This window comes from Sorex fumeus, unplaced genomic scaffold (assembly GCF_029834395.1).
Source record: "Sorex fumeus unplaced genomic scaffold, SorFum_2.1 ptg000045l, whole genome shotgun sequence".
In the NCBI taxonomy this organism is placed as follows: Eukaryota; Metazoa; Chordata; class Mammalia; order Eulipotyphla; family Soricidae; genus Sorex; species Sorex fumeus.
This window is the reverse complement of record NW_026606102.1, coordinates 735180-762408: the sequence shown is the minus strand read 5'-3', so window position 1 is coordinate 762408 and position 27229 is coordinate 735180. Positions and strand designations below refer to the sequence as shown.

General features: G+C 43.6%; 1 protein-coding gene across 1 annotated transcript in view; it reads left to right on the top strand.

The window, feature by feature from the left end:
* SGIP1 (SH3GL interacting endocytic adaptor 1) overlaps positions 1-27229 on the top strand; it is a 242371-nt gene that overhangs the window by 163864 nt on the left and 51278 nt on the right. Inside the window, exons 12-17 of the mRNA XM_056122229.1 lie at positions 4307-4381; positions 7115-7696; positions 16607-16734; positions 17851-17977; positions 23313-23378; positions 24326-24385. Of these exons, the coding sequence (XP_055978204.1) occupies positions 4307-4381; positions 7115-7696; positions 16607-16734; positions 17851-17977; positions 23313-23378; positions 24326-24385 (1038 nt within the window). The remainder of the gene's footprint in view (positions 1-4306; positions 4382-7114; positions 7697-16606; positions 16735-17850; positions 17978-23312; positions 23379-24325; positions 24386-27229) is intronic.

The following is a 27229-nucleotide window of genomic DNA, read 5'->3' as shown; positions in this document are numbered from 1 at the left end:
CAGTGAAGCTGGGTTGGGAAGGAAAGGGAGGAGAATGCCTTTCTAATGTGCGCAGGTAGAACAGAGGGGCTGGGCATTCCAGTTCATGCCTCTGGGTTCACTCTTTTAGGTCATGCAAGAATGGACCACTGCAGGTTCACAGCTGCACTCGGGGCTGGCTTTAGAGCTTAATGTGAAGGTTTCGAGCCATCAAATACGGCCAGGGATAAGAAGACATGCAGTTAGGGGGTGGAGAGATGGTTCGGGAGTTCAGGCACTTGCCATGCATGCAGCTGACGCAGCCGGATCCCCAGCACCACATGGACCTCTCAGTATCAGCAGGTGTAGCCCTAGATGCCCCCAAGCACCACCCAGGTAGCTTTGGTTGTCCCGAGCCCCTCAGGAACTAAGCAGGCCTGCATTTTCGGGTCCTGACATTGAACCCCAGTTGGGCTGCCTGAGAATTCCCAGGTGGTCCCCACCCAACCCCCACCCCAATCACCCACTGCAGGCTTCCTAAGCACTGCTTGGGAGCAAACTCCACACCTCCTCCCCCCAATAAGTCTCATTCCCCTGACTCTGAAAGAGACACCAATATGGCAGTGTTGAGAAGGATGAGGAAGGAAAGGCTGATAAAATCTCAAGGCCAAACTAGGCTGCCAAAACGAAGAAAGACAAAAATAACTGTCTGTAGTTTCAATGCACGTACACTGGCATCAGATGCATCCATCAAGGACCTGATGGTACAAGCGCAAAAGATCATGTATGACATCATTGGTCTGACTGAGACAAGAAGGCATCAATTACATCACACCGTTTTTGACACTGGAGAAGAACTGTTCCTCGGAACATGTGACAAAAGAGGCATCGGTGGTGTTGGTGTCCTTGTCAACACAAACTTGGCCATAAGTATTGAGTCATTCTAATGCCTAACAACCTGAATCAGACGATTACTCTTGAATAGATGTGGCTCACTGCTGGCAGTTTCTATCTTCATTGTCTACACACCAACATTCAATTATGATGGAGAAATAAAGAAGTTCTACATGGAGCTGGAGAAGTTTTATAAAGAAGACCACACCTTCTACAAGATCATTGTTGGTGATTTTAATGCCAAGATAGGACTGAGGAGATCAGCCGATGAACTCCACACCAGGACCCATGGCCTAGAATGTAAAGAACAGGGTAAGAGACTGTCTGACTTCATCATGTTGACCAAGACCATTCATGGTAACTCACAGTTCCAGAAGGCCTAATATAAACGTTGGACTTGGGAGTCTCCCTGTGGATGGTTCCACAATGAAATTTACCACATCATATTCAATCAACAGTTTTGCCTGACGAATGTCGCTACTGTCCCAAAACACCAAATGGGATCAGACCACTGTCTCCTTCATGCAAAATTCTACTTCACAGAGCGGGGGAGAAAGGGCTGCAAAGTTTAAGAAGAGAACACCCAGTACAACCACCAACTGGGATCTCTTGGGCACTATTCTGGCAACATGGGAAGATGCTGTCGTTGACAACATTGACAAGGAATATGATCGACTGGTTCAGCACCTCCATGATTATGCAAGGAACACCAAGAGAGAGATAGTCACAAATAAAAGCCTGTCTTTGAAAACTTGAGCTTATTCGCCAAAATGGCTTGGCACAAGCCTCAGGCAACCACAAGCGAATGTCCGTGCAAAACAATGCAAAGAAGCGATAAAGGAAGACCTCAAAGAGAGAAGAGCAGCAGTGCTGGCAGATGCAGTAGAAGCCGGGAAAAGCATTCACCATGCCCGCCTGTCCTTGACCAACTACAAGACCAAGATGACTGCCCTCCGACGTCCTGATGGATCTATCACATCTTCCAGAAGGGCAATGGAGATTATCCATGACTTCTACTCGGATCTTCTCGATAGCCATGTCCACCTGCCCACATACCATATTCCGCAGGATGAATATGTCGTTCCCAACTTTCTCCCTTCCGAAATCCGACATGCCATTTAGAAGAAATGAACAGCACCAGGCCCAGACAAGGTCAGACCTGAACACCTGAAGAATCTGCTGTCAGTACTCATCAGTACACTGGCTTGGCTCTTCACACGCTACTTGTCTGAATGCAAGGTTCCGTCCCAATGGAAAACCAGCAGGACTGTACTACTGTACAAGAAGCGAGATATCCACAACATTGGCAACTATCGCCCGATCTGCCTGTTGTCTGTCATCTACAAGCTGTTCACTCGAGTCATCCTGAATAGGATTGGCAGAACACTAGATGAAGGACAACCTTGCGAGCAAGCTGGTTTCCACAAAGGATTCAGCATGATGCTCCGTATCCACATGATAGCCAAGGTTATTGAGGTTTCTCGGGAGTTCAAGATGCCGCTCTGTTTAACGTTCATTGATTTAAAGAAGGCCTTTGATTCTGTTGAGACGGAAGCGGTCATTGAAGCCCTAGCCAATCAGGGCATTCAAGCCCAATACATCAGGATCCTCCGTGAGCTGTATTGTGGATTCACTACCAGGATCTCACCATTCTACAAAGAAGTGACCGTTGATGTCAAGAGAGGGGTTCAGCAGATTAATACCATTTCCCCAAAACTCTTCAGTGCCACCCTAGAGGACGTCATGTGATGACTGAAATGGGAAGGAATGGGAGTGAAGATAGATGGTCAGCAACTACACCACCTCTGCTTTGCTGATGACATTGTTTCAATAACACCAAACATTAGCCAAACGGCACAAATGCTGGCCGACTTCAACCGTGAGTGTGGAAAGGTCAGACTACAGCTGAATCTCATGAAGACAATGTTTATAAGAAACAGTTTTGTTCCTGATGTTCCATTTGGTCTCAACGAAACAAACATCTCCGAATGCAACAGTTATGTGTACGTAGGTCGAGAAGGCAACATGACTAATGACCTGGCACCTGAGTTGCTCAGAAGAGAGCGGCTTGGAACGCTTTCAAGAGCGTCAAAGAAATAGCTAAGAGGACAACGAACCTCCGACTCTGGGCACATTTCTTCGATTCCACTGTTCTTCCTGCATTAACATATGCCTCAAGATTTGGGCCCTATGAAAACAGGATGAGAACGCTATTCAGGTCTCCCAAAGAGGAATTGAAAGAGCTATGCTTGGAGTATCACGCTTCACTCAAGTGAGAGAAGGAATCCTGAGTTCTGACCTTTGTTGATGGTCAAGAATAAGGGACGCTGTCTCATTTGCCAAGGCATCGAAAATCAGATGGACTGGACACGTAATGCGATTTGGAGATGACCGCTGGACTAGAGCCATTACCAACTGGATTCCACAGGATGTCAAAAGATCACGTGGCCAGCCACCTTTGAGATGGTCAGACTTCTTCGTCAAGACCGTGAACAATCGGTTTGAGGCTCTTTGTGTTCCTAGAATGAGCAAATGCCATTGGGCTACGCTAGCACGTGACAGGGACAAATGGAGACATTACTGGTGCTCGCTTGAGCAAATCAATGAGTAATGGGATGTCAAGTGATCAAGGGAAAACAGAGGCTGAAGTGATAGCACAGCCTTGCATGAGGCCAATGTGGGTTCAATTGCCAGCATCCCATATGGTCCCCTGAGCACTGCCAGGATAATTCCTGAAAACAGAGCCAGGAAAGTAACCCCTTGCATCACCGGGTGTGCCTAGAAAAGCCAAAAGAAAAAGAAAAAAAATACAGGGAAAACAGGAGACAGGAGGACTGGTCAATAGTTTGAAGCTTGCCACGAGTGTGTGTGGGGTGAAGGAGTTAGGATAGAGAAAGGACCAGTATGACATTAATAATTGGAAATTATCATTTTGGACAGGAACTGAGTGTTAAAGTAGGTAAAGACATATACCTTTTCGTATCTGTATTGTAAACTATAATGCCCAAAAGGAGGTTGGGAGCAGGGGCAGGAAACACTGGTGGTGGGAAATGTACACTGGTGAAAGGATGGGTCTTGGAATATATGACCTAAACTCAATCATGAACAACTTTGTAACTGTGGTTGTCACTGTAATTCAATTTTAAAAATAATATTAAATATAAATATATACAATATGTGATTCAATTTTAAAAATAATATTAAATATATATATATATATATATATATATATATATATATATACACAAACCATCTAGGGCTGAAGGTGTAGCTGCATGAGGCTCTGGGTTGGGTGCCCACACTGCCAACGTTAAAAATAAATTAAAAAAAATTTAGAGTATGAAATGGCTATCTCATTTCCACCAATACCACTTTTCAAAGCCTGTTTAGCTCCCTACACTTGGGAACCTCGGCAAGACAGTGTTCTCTAATGCTTGCTCCTCCTCTCTTTCAGCACCTCCACCACTGCCTCCCAAAAATGTACCAGCCACCCCACCCCGGACAGGCTCCCCCTTACCAGTTGCACCAGGTAAGTACCCGCTCTCTGGTCTGGGACGATGTGAGAGTGAGAACAGAGGTTCCAGACCTCACACTATTTAGGTGAGGAGCTGGAGGTGAAGGAAAACAGGAAAATGTTGGCATTCACTTTCCTTCCACGACAATTCACTGCTCGGAGTTATTTTTACCATCTTTACAGCAATATGCTGACATGTTCAAGGATCACTCCCAGGTTTCACAGAAAACTGCACTTTCTCCACACCTCTGTCTTCTAATTTTTGTGGCACGAGGGCCATGTTCTCGTGGAAAAGGGAAGGACAAAAATCTTAAAAATGAAGTCATTGTTTGACATCTCCCTTACAGGATCTCATTTGGATGATGAACCAATTAAAAGGCTCAAGACACAACTTGTAATTCTTTTCCCCAAGCAAGCAGTCCATTTTTTTCCTAGCAATAAAACTCCCTCGTCTCTAAGACATATAAGGAACTCCTAGGATGTGCACCCCATGAGTTAGCTGGGGGTGGAGTTTCCCACAAGGCATAGTACTCATTACCCCATGGCGAGAGGTGTGGAAAGATGAGGAAATGTATTGAGGAATGGATGCATGCTTTTAGACAGTAAAACCCTAAGGCGTATCTCTGATTTCTATTAAAGTCCATACAACATATTACCCCAATTTATTATCTGTCTAGTCTGAGTGGACTAGCAGAAGTCAGCAGGAATAACAGTTATTCTATAGGTCTGAACCCTGGGAATATGGTTATCACCTTTGGAATTCTTATCCTTCGCCATTTGTGCAGGCTGGTGGGTTCAGTAGCTCTGGAGTTGGGGTCTTTATCAGCAAGAGCAAATGTAACACAGAATCACCTGTGCAATGTATTGGGATTCAAACCCAACAGAGAGCCATTGATGTTGAAAAATGTAGAGATGTTTTCAAGAGCAAATCATTTTGGCCCATTCTATTTCTATGAATGTTTCATATAAATAAATTTACAAATATTGTCATCTATGCAAACTGGCCATTTATCTATATCCTGGAGCCTTGAAGGTTAACGCCTTTAAGACTTGAAATACAAAAGTACTCAATGAATTCTTCTAGCCAAAGGATTATTTAATGAAGTGGCTTCTGATTCTCCCTGATAATGCTTTAAGCGACTATTTCTATTGAAATAATCTTTATTTTAAAAGGTGTGTTTCCTCACATGGCAGATGTTACCAAGTATTTCCTACCAGGCTGTAAATGTGGGTTTTAAACTTTGACAACTGATAAAATAATTTTTAAAAATAACCAAATGCCAATGTTTAAGCAAAACAATGATTCTCTGTTTCATGAATTCAGAGAGATACTCCATCCAGTTAGGCCAACAGTGTGGAGATTAGAAGAAATAAATGTCTTTGTCCCATTAGATAAGTAGAGCTGTCACAGAGGAAACCCAGTCTGTCTTGGTGTGTTGTGTGGGTGTACTGGGGCATGTTTGTGAATCTACAGGTGCACTCATCCCTCTGAGGAATCCTTGTCCCATGTTTCTGGTGCATTTAAGGTGAAGAATGAACAGCTGATTGCCAGATGGGATTATTTCCCTTACAATGAATAGAATAACGAATGAGCCACGCCAAACATTTGTGATGAACATGCTAAATACTCGTTATCAAATATTCATCCAGCAGGAGGGAGTGATTTGCAGCTGTCCATTCCCCTTTGGAGCTAGGTCCAGAACCTGTTCTTCTCTAGCCAACCAAACTAGTCTCTTCCTCAAACCTCACACTTGTTATAAGATCCCTGAGAGCAGGCGCACACGCAGTGCTTTAGAAGGCGGTTCAGACTGTGGTTTCAAGTAGCTCCCGGGAAAGGTCAACCTGTAGAGGAGCCATGGGATCTCACGTTACACAGGCTACCCTCCCCTCAGCACCACCACCCCACCCCCAGTAGCCCAGTCCATGCTTTTGGGACCACACTGTACACACAAGAGCATTTTTTTTAATTTATTGAATCACAGTGATAAGAGTTACAAGCTTTCATGTTTGAGTTTCAGTCATACAATGATCAAACACCCATTCCTCCACCAGTGCAGATTCCCCACACCAATCACCTCAGTATACCCCCCTCCTTTCTTACCCTCCCCCTGCCTCCATGGCAATTTCCCCCCATACTCTCTCTTTACTTGTGAGCATTATGGTTTGCAATACAGATACTGAGAGGTTATCATATTTGGTCCTTTATCTACTTTCAGCACACATCTCCCATCCTCATCATTTTTCTTAGTGATCTTCCCAGCTGTCTTCACCCCACCTCCCTCAACAACCCCCCCCCATAAGGCGGGCTTCCAACTCTGGAGCAATCTTCCTGGTCCTGTGTCTACTGTCCTTGGGTGTCAGTCCCAAGAGCATCCTTTGACCCGCATCACCTCTCCCTGCCCCACCTCCCTTGCCCCCCACCCCATAAGGCAGGATTCCAACTCTGGAGCAATCTTCCTGGTCCTGTGTCTACTGTCCTTGGGTGTCAGTCCCAAGAGCATCTTTTGACCCGCATCACCTCCCCCTGCCCCACCTCCCTCGCCCCGCCCCCATAAGGCGGGCTTCCAACTCTGGAGCAATCTTCCTGGTCCTGTGTCTACTGTCCTTGGGTGTCAGTCCCAAGAGCACCTTTTGACTCAGCATCACCTCCCCCTGCCCCACCTCCCTCTGCCCCCCACCCCCCAACCCCATCCCGGTATCCCGATAACCACACCGATTAAAGTGTCCAATCCGCTACTTTAACCACAGGAAATGACCAGGCAGCCACAGAGGCCCCCATTGAAAAGCCTCCATCCATCAATGACCTGGACAGCATTTTTGGCCCCGTGCTGTCCCCCAAGTCTGTAGCCGTTAACGCCGAAGAAAAGTGGGTGCACTTTTCTGACACGTCCCCGGAACACGTGCCTCCAGACGTGACGCCCCGGGACCAGGCGGCTTCTCCACCACCAGCCGCTGCTGCTACTGCTGCTGCCGCTGCCGCCGCCGCCGCCGCCTCCTCGGACAGCCCGGCCGCCTCCCCGGCCGCTCCGGGCACCCCGGGGACCCCGGGCACCCCGGGCACCCCGAGCACCCCGAGCACCCCAGCAGCACCACCGGCTGGGCCGCCGCCGCGCCGGATCCCCTCGCCGCTGAACCTCGAAGAGGCGCAGAAGCCCGGGGCCGAGCCGAGCTGCGTGCGGGACGAGTACTTAGAAACGGTCTCGTCGCCCAAAGAGCCGGGGCCGGCGGCCAGAGCCACCCCGCCGCCCCCGCCCCCGCCCACCTACCGGACAGTGGTGGCGTCGCCAGGACCCGGCTCGGGCGGCGGCGGCGGCGCGGGGCCCGCCAGCGGTAGGTGTGCGTGCGCGCGCGCGCGTGCGCGGTGCGTGCGCGGGGGGCCGGCCCCACAGCGCCCCCTGCTGCCCGCGGCGGCCGGCTGCAGCGCCACCGCCGCCCGCGGCTCTGGCCGGGCCGTGACAACCCCGCGCCCCTCCGCTGCTCCGTGGCATGGTCCCACGCGTGCTGCTCGTCCCGCAAATGCTCGCCGTCCTGGTGCCCGTCTGTGGCTGTGTGCTGCCCTGCGCTGTCCCGGCCCTGCCTGCCCGCCAAGCCTGCCTTCGAGAACAGCGGGGAGTCATTGTTTGGAAAAACTCCAGAAGGGGCTAGAAATTCTAGAGAGGAGGTTGCCTGGCTGGGGTGGGATTTTTTCCCACCCGATGAGGGCCCCGTGGGTGGTTTCGTTTGTGGAGGTTTGTTGTTAACTTGAGTGGAGGGAGAATAGTTGGAAATTTTAAGTGTAGGACAAGGATGATTTGATATAATAATATATAATATATAATATTAATAAGATATAATAATATATATTATATATATATTTGATATAATAATATAATAAAGGATTCCCAGGTCACCGAATTTGGGAACCACATATTCCTCTCTCTCTCTCTTTTTCTCTCTTCTCTCCCCCTCCCCTCCCGTTATCTTTGGGGGAGGAGGGGAGAACACTCAGTAAATGTTCATTACTCAGTAGTGTTACTAGCGATCCGGCCGGTATTACAGCTCCCAAGTTATACAATGGATTGCAAAACTATTCCTCATTGAAAGTTTGGCCCCCTTTTCTAGACCAAGCTTCCTAACTTTTGTAGGGCAACTGGCTTTGTTTCTCTTTCTTTTCATTTATTTATTTATTTGTGGCTAGAGATCCCTGTTCTTCACTCTAATTATATCAGCAAAGGAAATCTGTTGATTTAAAGAGGAAATTTTAGGGAACAATGGAAAGCGGGGGGCCGCACTGCCCCCCCCTCACTTAACCAGCTATATTTTAACCTGCCTGTGAAGTCACCTCTAAGTGGAGCACAGAGGTGGCAATGTAGATCAGAAACACACATTTGAGGGACTCTACAGTGAATCTGTTATGCCTCGATTTCCTTATGTGAAACTTCCTCTTGAGTTCTCTCGTTTTGAAAGATGGGAACAATTAGTGGAGACACAGCGAGATCAAGAATGATCTAATGAATCTCCTTCCAGTCTCATGTCTCTGAGGCCAGGCTAGCTCTAAATTCCTCCAGACCCTTCCCTTCTGTGCCCAGGGCCTCCATGGAGTCTCCTTCCTAGGGTGCCAGGGCCTTTTTGTTTTCATTTGCTTTGGAAGTGGTAACCAGATTGAAGTGACTTAGAACTGGGCTAGAGAAGTCAGGAGGTGAGGTGCTTGCCTTGTTCAGAGCCAGGAGTTGACTGTGCAAATCCCCTTCCCATTAACTTATTTAGAGGCAGGAAGAAACTTAAGGAAAAAGCATTTTTCTCCCCCCTCACGACTTTTTTTTTTCCAGTCTGTTTTTTAGGCCACTCCTAGGATTAAACCCTTGGCTCCCCACCAGTCTCATTTTTTTTTCCTCCAAAGAGTCCTCAATGTTGTCTCTCCTAAGAGAGTCATCAGTCAAACATTTTTCAGTGTTTTCTTTGTTTGCAAATACCTCTGTGCTTTGCTATAAGTGCCCTCAGGCTTGTGGTGGAGAGACCTGTGAGCTAGCTGTAGTCCAGGGGAAAGGTAGCAGGCTGGATAGAATAGAGGATAAGGGGCTTGCCTTACATGCAGCCTACCTAGGTTTTTAGTCCTAGCATCCCAAACGGTCCCAAACACCGCCAGGAGTCATTCCCACACACAGAGCCATGAGTAGCCCCTGAGCACTTCTGGGTATAGCCCCGAATTAATAAAATTTTTAAAAGAAATAATTGGTTTCTGTTTGTTTAAGGCTGATGGGAGGGACAACCTAGAGTGCTCTGGGTTTATTCCTGGCTCTGTGCTCAGGGATTACTCCTTGCAGGCTAAGGAGACCATATGGGATAACGGGGATTGAACCCAGGTCAGCCATGTGCAAGGCAAGCACCCAACCTGCTGTCCTGTCACTCCTGCCTCAGAATTGATATTGGCAGATGTGGCCCTTGTCCTTCTCTACTCCTCCATTTAAAATGGGAGGCTCAAATGTTTGAGAAACATTTGTACTTGAATGTTTGAGAAACATACTGCTGATAAAAAAAAATAAATAAAATTTTTTTTGTTTTATTTTACCATGGAGAAAAAAAAAGAAAGAAAAAGATTTTACCATACCCTGTCATTGTCCTGGATATTCTGTGCCCCAGTGGCAGGTTCTACGTGGCCTCGTCCATCTGGAGCTAGTATTTGGCCAAGAGGAACACAGGCTATAGTGTCCTGAAAAGCATCTGAGTCTGTTGTGTATGCTGTTCCATCTTTACCAAACCCCTTGGTGGAAATCGGGATTTTATAAGTGGGGAAATGAGGTTCAGAGAGATCAAATAATTTACTCAAGTTTAGACAGCTTGGGATTCGTTCTCTAGTCCTCTACCTGTGTTCTTCTTGCAATTTTTATTGAAGCACTGTGCTTTAAAATAGTGCTAATGATAGGGTTTCATGTGAATGAAGCCTCAGAACCACACGTACCAGCTGAGAGTCGGCTTCCCTCTACCAATGTCCCAATTTTGAGTTCTTAACCAATCTATTCTTCAAGTCTGCTAATAAGGTTGAATCACAGAACTTCCCAAACTAATTTAATGGCCCTATACCCGTTCTGTACAGTGGCATCAATGAAATGGTCCTCAAAACCTTGACAGTGCTCTTTTCTGTAATTTTAGATTATCAGAGCATCCTCCTCCACTTGTTTTTTTCTTTTTCTTTTTTTAATTCTTGGGAGGATTAAGACTTTGTACTTTTCTCTAAAGATAATAAAGAGTCCCTAAATAATGTTTTCTATCCCTCACACCCAAAGAAACTCCCATTCTGAATTTCTGTGGTCAGAGATGCATTTCTTTGTTTTGTGTGAGAAATTTCCTTCCTGAGCCAAGCTCTGAATTTTTAGAAAAGATTTTTCAAGATGTGTCCCCTGCCTCCCAGCGGTGGGCCATGAGGCTTTCCTAATTTGGGTTGTTGGAAGCTAACATCCCAAGTTAGTTTGGGATGTTCTGTAACTCAGCCTCCATGGAAAGTGCTTTTTTGAGACTTGGGAAGACAAAGAGGGCAAGGCAGGGACTCATCGGTGTTCCTTCTGTAACCATCTTCATGGATCTTAATTTCATTGCCTTGATTATTGGTCTAATGAGTGACAAAGGAGCTTTGACTTTCTATCCAGAATTGTATTGATCTTTAAATGTTTAGCTTCCATCCGATCCTAGTTGAACTTAATTTTGAATGTTACCATAAAGAATAATTTTGCTCGAGCGGGCCCAGTAACGTCTCCATTGGAGACTTTGTTGTTACTGTGTTTGGCATATCGAATACTCTCAGTAGCTTGCCAGGCTCTCTGAGAGGGGCGGAGGAATCGAACTCGGGTCAGCCATGTTGGCCGCTTGTAAGGCGAACGCCCTACGGCTGTGCTATCGCTCCAGCCCTATAAAGAATAATAATAATTTTTAATTCAATCACTGTGAGGATATTAATTCTTAGAAAATGTGCTCAAAGAAACTAGACTTTACTAGGATTAAAGGATTGAATTTCTAGGTGAAAGGTTCAACTGGGCCAACAAAGCTTATAAATAAATAAAACTTTGCCCCGTTATTGCCTTAAGTCCCAGTTTATTTGTTGCCTAATGTATTATTGGTAGAATATGCACAGACTAGGAGAAATGTTGTAAAGGATGGATCAAAATGCCTTGACACTATCAAGACTGGCAGTGCCCCTCACTGCCTGTGCTTTAAGTCTAAGGCTGCCAAATTTTCTATATTTCTCAACTGTTTCTTTGGATATCATGATGCCCACTTTCAAATTTTCATTCATAGCAAAGTGACCAGTTTAGACACAACTGATGAATCAAAACCTGCTGTTGCAGGCAGTTGGAAACTAAGAATCAACTCAAAAACCTTTCATTTCATTATGGCAGACTTTCTAGTTTGGCTAGAGTGTGCAGGTCTAAACTGACTCTTGGCTCTTGGCGCTGTTCTTTCTTCTCCCTTGTGAATTCTGGGTGCCAGGAGATAGAAAGGAGAGGTTTGGTTTTGATTTTTGTTTTGTTTTGCTGCCTACAGCCAGCTTGGAGGTCAGTTAAAAAAAAAAAGAAAGATGTTAGTAAAATAGAATATTCAGTGCAACGTTTTCTAACTTTGAGAAACTAAAGCAATGCTTGAAGACGTTAAACACAGCTACAGATATACACATACACACATGTGTACACACACATTCACAAACAAATGAGTCTGAGTTAGATCTAGTGTTGAATTAAATAAATATAGTTCCTAACTTACCAGTCTTTTTAGAGCAACTATGTTTAATAAGGAAGTCACTATTGTGTAGCTATTTTAATCTTGGCACACTGGGTACCCTGTCCTCCCATTGTTCATCGATTTGCTCGAGCGGGCCCAGTAACGTCTCCATTGTGAAACTTGTTGTTACTGTGTTTGGCATATCGAATACATCTCGGTAGCTTGCCGGGCTCTCCAAGAGGGGCAGAGGAATCAAACTCATGTCGACCAGGTCAGCCGCATCCAAGGCAAACGCCCTACCCACTGTGCTATTGCTCACTTCTTTATAAGTCAAATGCTAAAGAGTTGCAAGTGACTGTCTTGTCAGGCACTTGTTCAAGAATATGTTCTAGAAAAAACTCCAGAAAACTATTGGACAGTGCCAGTTTAGAGCTTGTAATATGAAGGGAGAGAGAGAGAGAGAGAGAGAAACAAAGAAACAAAGAGGAAGGAAGGAAGGAAGGAAGGAAGGAAGGAAGGAAGGAAGGAAAAGATTCATCACCATGTATGACCCTATATAATTCTACTATTTGATACTTTCTCTGAAGAAGTAGCATGATTGTGTTAGAGGAAACATAGTTTAATATTAATTATATTAAGGTTTAATATTAATTTATTTGGGCTGGAGTGATAGCACAGCGGGTAGGGCGTTCGCCTTACACGCGGCCAACATGGCCGACCCAAGTTCGATTCCTCCGCCCCTCTCGGAGAGCCCGGCAAGCTACCGAGAGTATTCGATATGCCAGACACAGTAACAACAAAGTCTCCAATGGAGACGTTACTGGGCCCGCTCGAGCAAATCGACGATCAACGGGAGGGCCTTTACCTTTGGGCTGGAGCGACAGCACAGCGGGTAGGGCGTTTGCCTTGCACGCAGCCAACATGGCCGACCCGAGTTCGATTCCTCCGCCCCTCTCGGAGAGCCCGGCAAGCTACCGAGAGTATTCGATATGCCAGACACAGTAACAACAAAGTCTCCAATGGAGACGTTACTGGGCCCGCTCGAGCAAATCGATGATCAACGGGAGGGCCTTTACCTTTACCTTTTATTAATTTATTTATATAGTTCAAAGTATGTTTTCTTCAATTCTACCAAAAAACATTCTATTATATTAGCTTCATTTTATTGAAAATGAAACAAGTTTAAATTTGTGACTTGGTAATGGTCACAAAGCTAATAATCATCTGAGTGTAGATCTGATTAGTTTTATTGGATTCCATTTACCTCTCCTTCCCAGCAGCCCCTGTTGCTCCCCTGCGCACGCGCGTGCGCTCGCACACACACACACACACACAGACACACACACACACACACACACACACAAGCAGAAGCTCTATCTTTGTACTTTTCAGAGGCTACCAAGGAAATCTATGACACATCTTCCAGTTGAGAGCAGCAAATGGAATGAAAGCATGTCCATGGTTGCCAACCACTTTGAAATAGTTGAAATCGTTATACACATATTAGACATTAAAAGAGAAATTGTTCAATTATTGTTCAGCATTGCTCTGAGATACAAACCTTGCTTGAGGTGAAAAAATGAAAGAATAATGGAAAGTTAGAGAGTAGAGTCAGAGTATACAAGCAATTTAGTGTACAAGCAATAACCTCTACACATGTGTTCCATCTCATACCAGCAATGCAGCCCTGGCTCAGGGGAGAAACACTCCAGGCGCTAATTATTTCCCGCTTATCCTCAGAGTCTATCAAGTAAGGCTTTGTTTCTTAAACACCATCTCTGTGTCTTTCTAACTGCACAGGAAATCAATTCAATCAATGGAGTAAGGAAAAAAGTGAGTTAGGTGTGTTGCTCCTAAGGAGAGAGGAAAGTAGTTAATCGGTTATTGTTTTTTTGCTTTTACTAAATCACAAAAGGCACCCACTTGCCCATCCTCTTCATCTGTCTCAGTCCATTGGCTTAACGTTTGCAATTGAGTACACACTTGCCTAGCATTTTCACAGATGATTGTTTTCAACTATGCTGAAATGAAGCATGTCTCATGTCTTTAAAACAGGAAGTTTATGTTTACAAAAGTTAAGATGCCACCACTGATAAGAGGGATATAGGGTCTGAAAAACAGATCAGCTGACTCTTCAGCCAGTATTTCAGGAATCCACACGCTTTACTATGCACTACTGAGAGTGTTTAACTTTTCTTCTGAAATATGGAGGAAAAGCAGCTGAGCTTTGCCTAAGATTGGTTCAAAAGACCCTTCTTGACATTAAACTTATGGTTAGACATTTTGCTCCATTTCTGGAGAATGGTTTACCCAGAGCTAAAGAGGTCCTGGGACCACCCCCAACCTCCCCCACCCCCACCCCTGCAAAAGAAACTTTAATCAAATACTTGTCTCTTTAAAGATGATTTCCCATCTTTATGCTGTCTTTGGTTTTCTGAAGACATCCTCTACTAACTTGAAAGAAAACTTTGTAGTGGAACCTATCCAAACATCCCTTTGTTTTACTCAAGAAAAATTAAAGAAATATGGAGCGATAGCACAGCAGGTAGGGCGTTCGCCTTACAAGCGGCCAACATGGCCGACCCGAGTTCGATTCCTCCGCCCCTCTCGGAGAGCCCGGCAAGCTACCGAGAGTATTCGATATGCCAGACACAGTAACAACAAAGTCTCCAATGGAGACGTTACTGGGCCCACTCGAGCAAATCGACGATCAACGGGAGGGCCTTTACTTTACTTTACTTTTACAGAGAGATATAATGAGAGAGATATGTGCAAATCTACCACACAAAATTAAAATGGGATTTATATAAAGTTTGGGACTCCAAACTTTCCCTAAAGATGTCTACCTAGGGGCTGGAGTGATAGCACAGCGGGTAGGGCGTTTGCCTTTCATGCGGCCAACCCGGGTTAAAATCCCAGCATCCCATATGGTCCCCTGAGCACCGCCAGGAATACTTTCTGAGTGCAGAGCCAGAAGTAACCCCTGTGCATCGCCGGGTGTGACCCAAAAAGAAAAAAAATCTACCTAAAGATGCATTTAAAAAACTGGGCCTTGGAGTTGAACACTAGATTTGATCTGTGTGACATTGGGGAAGTTATTGAATGTCTCTGAGCTCTAGTTTTCAGTGAAATACTAATAGTCCCAACCTCTAGATATTAGTGAGGGGGGGGAGAGGAGGGTAAAATAAGAGTATTGAAAAATGCCTCAAATAGATAAATCCTCAATTAAATACAAAGTACGACTAGAGTTGTTGCTGTTTTAAGATAGTTGTTGAGAGAGAAAGAGTGAAGGTAGGCATGGAATGCTGATGATAATCTGATTGTTATTAACTAACGGAATTAAATAAAACAGAAAGGAGAAACTCAAGACATAGGATTATTTAAATGAGAAAAATAAGGGCCCCTGCCCAAGAGTAGATTGACAGGAACAGATTGTAAAATGATGGATTTTGCTGCTCAGCTTAAAATTCCTTCTTGATCTAAAAATCTGGAGATAGAGACGCAATCTTGAACTCTCCACAGTGGCACATTGGAAGGGGGTTGGAACAGGAATAGGGATTTTTCTCCTAGAATAGCATCTGTTCAAATTTTCTTGAAATTTCATACCTGCGCTTCTAACTAAAATGGAAAAAATAAAACTTCAGGGTTGTTGGATCATTTCTGAACAAGAACTTTTGGAATGTTGGTTTGACTTAAAGGTTTCTACCCAAACATATGACTGCAGATGGGTTGTCTGTGAATCTAGAGAGTTTCCTGGTGTGCTGACGAGTTTGCATGCCAGCTTTTCCATGTCTTTTGTGTTTCATGAGCTTGTCATTGACTACCAGAAAAGTAAATCCAAAAGGCTTTTTGAAAAAATCATCCCCTAACAAATTCTTGATCAAAAAATAAAATCCTCAAAATTCACCATCTTTCTCCTATAAAGATCCTAAACCCATAGAACAAGCTTGACAATTCATCTCCTTTCTTGTATTTTACCCTTTGCTTACATCATATTTTCTTCTGTGTATGAAGACCATGCCCATTTCTTGGAGCACAATAAAAAGGAAGCTGCTCTTATTTATGTTTTAAATATGTATGTATGATGAGGAAAAACCATCAACAGCCTTGAGGTTGCAACCTCCACTTTTATCTTGGATACAAGTAGCCTCTGAATAGGTACAAAGCTTCTGTTGATGTGTCTGTGGTCAAAATGAAAGTGATGCTCCACCCAGCCCAGAGTTTGCAGAGTTTGACTCCCAGAGTTGCTTCCAAGGGTTTACCTTTCGGTATCACATGACAGCCCAAAGCAATCAGCCTCAGCTTCTGCCATCAATCAGACTTCAGTGATTTATCTGTATATATGCATATATGGACATATATGGATATATGGATGTGTGTATGTATGTATAAACCACCATGTGCTAGAATGTGGAGTCTAGTAACCGCTGAGCTGAAAGCCATGTGCTGGGATGGACTGGCTTCGTGCCTTGGGACTGGGAATGGAAGTTGGGAGGGCAGCGTTGTGGCCACCTGGGTTGGCAACCTTTGGTAATACCACTTGTTTTTCAGGTGCATCATCCCCTGCTCGACCAGCGACCCCTTCGGTCCCTTCCAGCAGCACCACCCCGCCTCCTCCTCCTCCCCGGCCTCCTTCCCGGCCCAAGCTACCCCCAGGAAAGCCTGGTGTCGGAGACGTGGTACGTCCCCTTCATTCCTCACTTTCCCAGAAATTCAGTGTGTGGATGATAGACAGAAACCAAAGCTAGTCAACACAAGCTAGCTCAAGTTCAATCGTAAAGGTCCTTGTTTGCATCCACAGTTCCAAAATGGGGTCTTGGCACTGACCCTGTAATCTGTTGTACATTTCCACCACCCTCCCCCCCTTGAGCTCTCTGCCCTGTTCCCAACCAAGATCTAAAATGAGAATGGCTCAAGACATAATGTGGGGGGTTTGATACTCGCCTTGCGTTTGGCTTGCTGGCCCCAGTTCAGTCCCTGATACTGCTAATGGTCCACTGAGCACCTCAAGGAATAACCCCTGAGCACTTCCAGGTGTGGTTCAAAAATAACAAAACTAAATGGAAGTGATGGACACTGGGACCTACAGTTCTACGACTGTAAGTTTGCTTCAGATGAGAACAGTAAGTGCTAAGTGCTAAGTCCTTTAGAGAAGGAGGAATTTGCTTTCACCATATTTATCTAATTTTTGGAAGACTCTAGAAGAGGGTTAGTCCTGGTTTCTGTCCCTAGGATCCAGGACTCTGAACTGGTGTGGCAGTATATGACTAGGAAGATAGTGGTAGCTGATGAGGAATTTGTTTTGGCAATTTCTCATGTAAAATTTTAACGCTGAGATATTTAAGGGACTGGAAAATGTCCTGAGTGAACCATGAAGAGACTTCAGGAAGAAGTAAATTCCTTTGACATCTGCCCACAAGAGTCACAAATCTGTTATTCTCATAATGGTGGGTCAAGCCAGCTGTAAATACAGCAATGAGGCTTGTATCTAATTGTCTTTAAGTGTGTGTCAGCGATCACCATGCCTCATCCCTTCAGCCTAGAATCCTCCTTCTGAGACATCCCTAACCAAGTCACACATCACAGCTCCTCTCAGCCTCATGTATCTCTTGAGAGGAATACAGTGTGATCTCCCATATAGATGTAACCAACATTCTTTCGTGATCTCCTCTGTACTGTTGCTTTTTGTTAAGAACCTAAGCTGTCGCCTCTGGGGCTGGGACATGTGAAAGTGAAAGTGCCCTGATCTCGTTCTGTGGGAATCTAACTTTGCATCTTTTTTCTTCTCCCTGCAGCCCAGACCTTTCAGTCCTCCCATTCATTCTTCCAGTCCACCTCCAATAGCACCCCTAGCCCGGGCTGAAAGCACCTCTTCAATATCGTCCACCAATTCCTTGAGTGCAGCCACTACTCCCACAGTTGGTAAAAAAAAATTGTCTCCTTCTTTCACTCCATGTGTGGTTTTGACTGGCTATTGTGTATGATCTGAAACCCCCCCTGGTCTTATGTTTCTGGTTGATATTATGTTGCTGTGTGTTTTGCTACTATCCTCTGACTCTTCTTTAACAAACACCTTTTCAGCAAAGGAGGCCAAGTGCTTTGCGCAAATGAACACGCCAAAGAATATTAACACCTGTGTTTTGCAGGAATTCTCTTCTGTTATTCCCACAGAGCTAGCCCTAAAAGTCGAGAAGAGATCATCGTATAAGGTCCTGTAATGATGGGATTATTCCTGATCACCAAAAGTGTCTCCTTGGAAGGGGGGATAATTGCTTAAACACCTCTCCTGTCTGGCATCGGAAATCACAATATTTAGAAACCTCATTTTCTTGGGACTTTCATTTCTTCATCCTTTTGGTTGTCCTCATGTGGACGGATGATCCAAACATGGGCATTGCGGGACTGGAGTGGATTCTCTGACATTTTTTTCTAGTGCTTTTTCAGTGATGTGTAGCCATTTCCCCATGAAATAAGTCGTTGCTGGCATTTTCAGTAAATGCCTTGGCGCCTTTTTCTTTATGGTGTGATTAAAGTGAAGAGTTGAGAATGGATGGCTGCCCTTTGGGGGTGGTTTGCCCAGGCTCAAATGCCTTTTTTTTTTTTTGGCCTGGACTGGCACTGGCTTCCCTCTTCTCCAGACTGTTCTCTCTCTCTCTCTCTCTCTCTCTCTCTCTCTCTCTCTCTCTCTCTCTCTCTCTCTCTCTCTCTCTCTCTCTTTCTCTCTCTATCTCTCTCTCTGCCCATCTTCCATAGACTCCTGCTGCCTCCTGTCTGCATGGCCTCTCCCACCTGCCCTTTCTGTTCCATTTTTCCCCACGCACCTTCCATTACCATCATCTTCCTCTGTTGTCTGAACTCTCCTCCAAGACTCTGATGTTACAGACCAGCTGACCCTCACTTGCACTGCCCAGAGCAAAAGAAATCTCCCCTATCATTTGCCAGAAGCAGACTTCAGGATTGTCCATGTGAAAAATCATTTGATTGGAGCTTGAAACTCTTAGGGAGAACGCTATGTTTTCCCAGGAAAATAAATCAAAGTGTGCCTCTTTGGGCCCCTGACAAAAAAAATCTTCATCTAGATAATGTCTTCTATATATTTTAGTCAGAGCAACCCCCCAAATTGGCGAAAACCTAATAGCATTAAATTCGTGAACAGATATTTTTAACAGTCCTGATAAAGCTAAGTCTTTTCTTTCATTTCTACACCACTCGAGGGAAATCAGAGACTTTCTGTTTTGGATGCCTGTCTGTTCATTTCTCTTTGTCTATTGTTTTTCTTGTTTTAGTTTATTCTAGATCCTCCCCACTTTCTCTTCATTGCCACCACCTTGTCCCCACTCCTGTTCTGTAATGTTTCCTCAAAATCATTTGTTTTACTTTCTCCATGCGATGTTCCTAGTTGGTCCCAGAGAAAAGTAAGAATAGACTTACTCAGTCACTCAGAAAGCAGACCTCAGGTGACCTGAGATGACCTTTATTCTTTCAACTCGTTGAGATTCATAGAGAAAATTGCACACCCCAGGAATTAGAACTGGCTCCACGTACTATATACCGTTTCCTATCCTTCCAGAAATCTCAAATCCTCACCCATGACTTATATCCTCAACACAGCTCATGTACATTCTTCCTGGATGAATCACAGAGGGGTTGAAATTAAAGTAAAATAATAAGTACCGAGCGGGCCCTCGGTACTCGGTAGGAGCGATAGCACAGCGGGTAGGGCGTTCGCCTTACAAGCGGCCAACATGGCCAACCCGAGTTCGATTCCTCTGCCCCTCTCGGAGAGCCCGGCAAGCTACCGAGAGTATTCGATATGCCAGACACAGTAACAACCAAGTCTCCAATGGAGACGTTACTGGGCCCGCTCGAGCAAATCGACGATCAACGGGAGGGCCTTTACCTTTACCTAATAAGTACCATTCTCCACCGAGGACAGTTCCATTGCTTCTTTTCTGTGGAGCCTTCTGCGTCAGTCTGGTTGGGCCAGTTATTTTTGTTGGATTTTCATCTTCCCCATATCCCTCCCTCTCCTGTTCTGTTGCCTGCTGCTGCAGTTCCTGTCAGCTGTTTCTCTCCGAACTCCATGCTTGAATGGCCAATTGCCCATCCCATCTCATAAGGCTGCTCCTCCCTTTTGGAGAAAGGCTATGCTTTGGCTGTTCAGGGGTTCCCTATTCATGATGAACTTGGAAAGTCAACTGGATGCACGCCAGGGGGCTGTGGGTGATGGAAGGTTCCCACAGCATGTGCCCTGAAGTTGATAGTGCAACATTTTCCTCCCCGTCACTGCAATGTTTTAGTTTTGACATTTCCTTTAACTTTTGAGCCAAACTTGGGGTGAGTGTGGTAGGAATTAACAGGCAAGTCTCATCTTCATGCCCAACAATGCATAGAACTGACCCTGCAAGGTTCTGAGTCTGAAAGTTTTCATGAGAGCTGTGGTTAGGAGGTGGTAAATCCAATGTCACACTGGAAGAGCGGACTTTCTGTCTTGCCATGCTCAAATAGTGCAATACTTTTTTTTGGCAATAGTACTTCACTGAATTAAAAAAAGAAAAAATGACAAAAAGTTCTTGAATAGAACATACACTATGACTATAGGAAGGAAGGAACAAGAGGGCTAGGTGCAAATGAAATTCTAACATAATACTTGGTTATTACATGGACATTAAGACCCATTTTGACTTCTAGGAGATTGAAATATGAAGACTTGCCCATCTTAGAATCAGTACATTCCCTTTGCATGCAGAAAAGCTCCCAGGACCTTTCCTTTTTGATTTTTTGAGGTAAAATCCTATTAACATTATGAGACCAAGAAAAATGTCTGACATTTTTCTAAGAAACAAACTCCCAAGACTTGGAGAGATGGAGAAAAATCACTCTCATGTTTGTTTCTTAGTTCTGCAGATGACTGTTTTCTTAAATGTTTGCAAAATAGGACCCAGAGCAATAGTACAGTGGGTAGGGTGTTTGCCTTGCATGCATCCAACCTGGATTTGGTCCCCAGTATCCCACAGGGTCCCCTGAGCCCACAAGAAGTAATTCCTGAGAGCAGAGCTAGGAGTAGACTCTGAGCCCTATCAGCTGTGGCCCAAAAACAAACAGAAAGAAAAAGAAGTCTGCAAAATATTCCACAGGGACACCTCCGCCAAAGTGAAAAGACCAACAAAAAGACAGTCTCATTGTTAAATTCATCACTAATTCTATTCCTTCATTGTTAATCATGCATTCTTTATTGCATCTTTAATATTCCAAGAATCTTCCATGAATGAAAAAAAAATCATTTACGGGCACCAAAGGGAGCAGAAAGTGAATTCTGATGCTTCCTTTGGTGTAGAACTTGGAGGAAAAATGATTTGTATTCAGTACTGGATACAAGTACAGCATTCATAGTGCTTCAGTCTTAAAATAGTTCCTTCAAGGCTTTATCTCTAAGGCGAGTGAAAATTCTGAACTGCAGATGTTTTCTTTAAAACAAACAAAACAGACCTATAGTAGCGGCCAGAGTCAAAGGATTGGAGTGCATAGTTGGCATGTGGTAGCCCTGGGTTTAATCCCTAGCACCACATGGTTCTCTGAGGACTACTGGGAGCAATCCCAAACATTAAGCCAGGAATAACCCTGAGCACTACCATGGTATGGCCCTCAAATAAAATAAAAACCTGCAGTTAAACCAATATTTAAAAATGACATTTGATATTTTGCCACATTCTTTTATTTTGTTCTACAGTTATATTTCTGTCCATCTCCAGTACCAGCATCCCCATTTGAAGCAATTTCCATAATTAGTTTTTAAAGTCTCTTCTTGTAGATTTAATTTGAATGTTGCCTTTGTTTAAGCCAAGCACAGAGCTAGCCAATGATTCTTTTCTTTAATTATCTGATTTATTTAGGATGTTCTTTTCTAAACCTTGAATGTCTACCACCACCAAAAAAAGAAAAAAAAAAGTCCATAGTCATGCAATTCAGTGTTATAAATCACTCCTTTTTTTAGCTTTGAATAGAGAACAAATGATAATATCAGAGGTAAATAAGAAAAGACACTGTTAAATTCAGTAACTGTTAATAAAACTGGTTTTACTTTCTACTTTCTGGAGATAGATGAAATGTAAATTCTATTTGCCCTGTTCCTCTCCTAGAGGAACTTGCCTTACCCAGCCCCTTGAATTATATCCCCAGCCCCTTCAAAAAATATTTTATGGAATAATTTTATTTATTGCTTATCTTCTCTATACTATAGGTAGGATTCTCCCTTCCTGGTTTCTGTACAAATTTTTTTCAATTTTCTATTAAAGTTGTAACTTAGCACCTGTGACACTGAAAACTTCCTTTTTAGTCACATGGATTAAAACCCCATAACCTGTGATTTTTTAGGAGAGAGACCATTTGTTAATATCTGAAATCCTTGGGGCCCCCTGGGAACTGTTGTAGCCAATATACAAAGCCTCTTGGCCATAGCTGAGTATCATAACCAAAGATGGGATTGCATTATTGCAATTGTTGCATTATTGCTGTTCAAAATTAGCAGTTTGCATTTATCAAAGAGAAACTGAATTTGGATTGAAGTGGAAGTGCTACAGTTCCTTCAAGAATATGATTCATACTGTATTCTTGGTTACTTGGAGAGCAGGGTGTGAGGAGGGAGTAAACCCAGCAGTGCTTAAAGCTTACTTCTGACTCTGAGCTCAGAGATCATTCCTAGTAGGTTCAGAGGACTACATGAGGTACCAGAGATCGAACCTTGGTTGACCATCTGCATTGCAAACGCCCTATCTGCTGTACTGTAGCTCCAGCCCATATTTTCTTGTTTCTTTAAAAAGCTTCATCTTTCCCCAAGTGGCGATATTGCATGCCTGGTGACCCTGTTAGCTGTCAATGATCTGTCAGGATGTTGTGTTGGCCACTTGAGAGCACTGTAGTTGTGTCTGAATGAAATACACTTACACAAGTCAATTATTAATGCAAGTGCTTTAACAACTCTCAATTCAGTGGGGACTTGGAACTGACTTCAGCCAAGTTCACAGATGCTAAAACCTGGCATCTATAAAGTGTTCATTTCTTCTCCTATAACCATCCTGAAATAAGCACATCACTGTTCTGTAGCTTGGTCATTGGTCCTGTGTCTTTGGTTTCGTTTCTTTTACTCATTCAAATCTTTCCTGTGTTTCAATCAGTAAACGGTACGGTTCGATGTCATTTGGGATTTTGTCTTTGTGTTTTTTTGTTTTCCATTCCTTTATATTTCTTTGGTTCGTAGTGTCAGAAGATGATGTTTTTTATGACAAACTGCCCTCGTTTGAAAGGCGCTGTGAAACGCCTGCAGGTATGGTGCTAGCTGAGTGACCTCTGTAGCTCTCTAGACTTCAAAAATCCAAGCCATTTTGCATTTGAATGCTCTCAATTCCATGGACATGCTACTCACCTCATGAGCGTCCAGTGCCTCTCAGATGCACCCTGTCTATTTCCTGTTCACCATGGAACTCGTGCCACTGAATATTTTTTAAGTGAACATATGAAAAAGCTGCAGATTGCATGACAGTTTTTCAATGAAAAGGTTCACCAAAGGTGAGAAGCTCTTGCTTTGTGAATTTCCAAGGAAGGAATAATTTAACTGCTCCAAATTACCTGTTCAGGGACTGCTTTTTAAATAAATAAATAATAATAATAACAACAGAACTCCATAAATCATCTTCTTTTTCCTTGGTACATAGGTAAAAGTTACTTTGTGTCTGAATGCCTAAGATGATTCTGGGGGTGGGGGCAGATAGAACTTCTTTTCCTGATATGAAATTGATATGCAGTGCTGTTGTCATTCAAACCTAAGCTAAAATGTTTTCTACAACCCATCACTCAAGTGTATCTTATGGAAAACCTAGACGGGGATGACATTGAAGATGAAATGGGTACAGCCGTGGCTCAATGTCCATTTGCCCAAACTAGTGCAGTTAAAATATGCTGGTGCCCTGCATGGCCAGGAAGTCTCCCACTCCATGCACCCAAATGCCCGAGAGCCCAGCTGCCTCCCACACATGCCCATCCCTTAGGCCTCCATAGCTTTGCTTTTGCTTCCTGTATCCTGAACTAGAAAACTAGAATAAAGCTGAGTAACCCATAGGCTGCCCACTTTCCCTTTTTCCTGCACGCTTCTGGCATGCAGTGCCTTGACCCTCCCTGTAGTGAGATTGATGGTTGGCTCTGTAACTCATACTGTGTCCTTCTCTCTCCCTCTCCTTAACCTTCCCCATCCCGCTTCAACTCCTGGCCATACAGAGAATGAACAGCCTTCCCTCGTTTGGTTTGACAGAGGAAAGTTTTATTTGACTTTTGAAGGTAAGTAGTGCATAGCATACCAGATTCTAATTTATCCCCCTTCATCTTTAGTCCCCGTCCACCTTGCCAAATCCCAGTTCGTTTCTAAAGACCTGATCTCTCACTCTCTATAGAAAAAAATGCTATGGCTACTTAGAAAATATTAAAAATGAAAGAAAATATTACCCAAATTTGACTTGTACAGGCTGTCCTATTTTCCATATTTTAAAATTTTAAGAGACTTTGCAGCTCATATTGGTTACTTAATTAACTGTGGTCAATCAAAAAAATACAAACACCTTTTCTGTCCAAGGAACTTAACTCTGTCAACCAGGGCTCTTTGCTAACTTTTTTTTGCAAAAGGAATGTGATGCATATTAAGAACAGTGTGGTTGCTGTTGGCATGTAACTTTGTTTTGGATCATATTTCTTCTACAGCATCTATTGGGTGTATACTTACGTACACACACATAGAATTATAATAAGGAATGCTACATATGTAGGAGATTAGAAAGTGGAAAAACTGAGTGTTTCAGTAAGTTCTATTGACATCTGAAGTTTATTTGAATGATCGTAGTGAAATAAATTATCATTCACTTTGCCATTTAGAAGATGAAAAATATACATGAACACAATGCCAGATGTCCAATCTAAGTGTTGTATAATTTATTATAATCTGCATTGAGGAATACTTTTCTTCCATTTTGTACTTAAGTTCTAAATTGTCTTAATAGTACAAGAATTAGATTTTTAAAATCATCCTTTTAGACTTATAATTTAAGGAGCTTTAAGAAACTTAACTTAATGGTTCATCTTCTGCATAAATATTTATCATACCTGGCAGTGCTGGGGGCTATTTTGCCTCCATGTGGTGCTCAGGGGTCACTTCCGGGGGTTGCCTACTGGATCATGCAGTACCAGGGATGAACCTTTGTATGTCCCTTTGCAGGTAAAGTCTTTTCTCAGCCTGCCCACCTCTCTCTCTCTCTCTCTCTCTCTCTCTCTCTCTCTCTCTCTCTCTCTCTCTCTCCTGGCCTCTTTGTGTTTCTTGACAACAAAAAGCATTTTCGTGACTTGAGTGTTGTGTTTGAACATGATTCCAAACTTTGGAATGATTAAGGTCTGTTTTGAAGGCATTTGGTAGTGTGGTGTGGCTTTTTTCTCTCAACAGTAAATTTTCCTTGTAAGATGGTGCAGGAAATGGAAGTACTTAGCTTGGAGGAGGTTGAATAGTAGCAGGACACGTGTTGGGAATAAACTGTCCCTGAATCCCCTGATGCTTTATATTGGCTCAAAGCATATATGAGTAGGGGGATAGATGAATAGGAAGTCTCAAGAAAAGAGACATTTGACACATGGTATTGGAAACCTACTTTACCTTGAGTCATTCATTTGAAAGTAGCCAAATATGCATCAGGGCTGGAAAGAGCTCAGTGGGCTGGAGTTTCATGCACTACATGCAGGAGGCCCGTGTTCAACTCCCGATACCACATAGTCTTCTGAGCACTGCCAGGAACAACCCACAACACCAAACCTGGAGAAGCTTCTGAGCACAGTTAGGTATGACCCCAAACCCGAAAAGGTAAAAAAATATATATTTAAATGAGCAATAGGCTGGAGCAATAGCACATCGATAGGGCATTTGCCTTGCACACAGCCAGCCGAGCCGAGCCGGGTTCGATTCCTCTACCCCTCTCGGAGAGCCCGGCATGCTACTGAGAGTATCTTGCCCTCACAGTAAAGCCTGGCGAGCTACCCCTGATGTATTCAATATGCCAAACACAGTAACAACAAGTCTCAAAATGGAGACGTTACTGGGCCCGCTCGAGCAAATCGATGAACAACGGGAGGACAGTGACAGTGTGAATCAAATATAAATATTAGTAAACATATGAAAGAACATAAACATGAAGCACATCTTAGCTTCATTTTAGAGAGGTATTTTGTTAGTAAATAGCCCCTTTCCTAAAGTCAGTGATGTTGCTGATGGGATTAATCTGAGATCCAAAACCCTTCAGCGTCTCGGTTGGGACCATGGCATGGATGTCATGCAAGAGTTTGGACAGAAACTCCTTGGAGAGTCCAGCTCTGGGTTATCCTGGTCTCAGAATTTGCTCACAAGCACAGTTTCATAAAGACAACAGAAGCCACCAGAGCACAAATAAGTGTCCCACCTGTCTCACCAGCAAGTTCTTAGCCAGCTAAAATTATTTAAAATGCACTTCAAGGAAAAATTGAAAATGACACCTCACCTCCAGAGCAAGACTGTGTTATTGTAAGAATGGGGCAGGTTTGCTTACACGTATGTGCATCTGTCTGAGGAGTTTGTAGACAGTGCAACCTGAAGGGACTTTTAACTCTTCAGCTACTATAGCAAAATGATAGAGAAATAAATGGCCATATGTTAACATATCTTGAGACTAATGCTGCCATATTTATACTGCAAAAAATTTGCTCAACATGTTTTTCTGGATCACACATGCAATATATTTTTGGATACTTATTTTCCCTACAGATATTAGAAATTTAAATCTAATATTTATCATTACCTTCATTTCTTCATTCTTAAAGTGTAGATAAGGAAGAATTATACTTTTACTTTATTGTACAGAAGTTTGACTTACTGGTAAAATAGAGTTAATTACATTAGTTTGCCTAGCTGCTTTTCCCTAAAGGACCAACCACTAGGGTCAACTGGGGGAAAATGTGTGAGCCATTGTCAAGCATTGTACTTTGAGTCTATTTGGAGAGAATATGAATGTTTTAACTTCCAACTTTAATTTTTGTAAGAGAGACAGAAATTTCTTAGCCAAGAATCCTTTCTCATAAGTATTTCAAAGCTTACTGTTTTACTGTTATAAACAA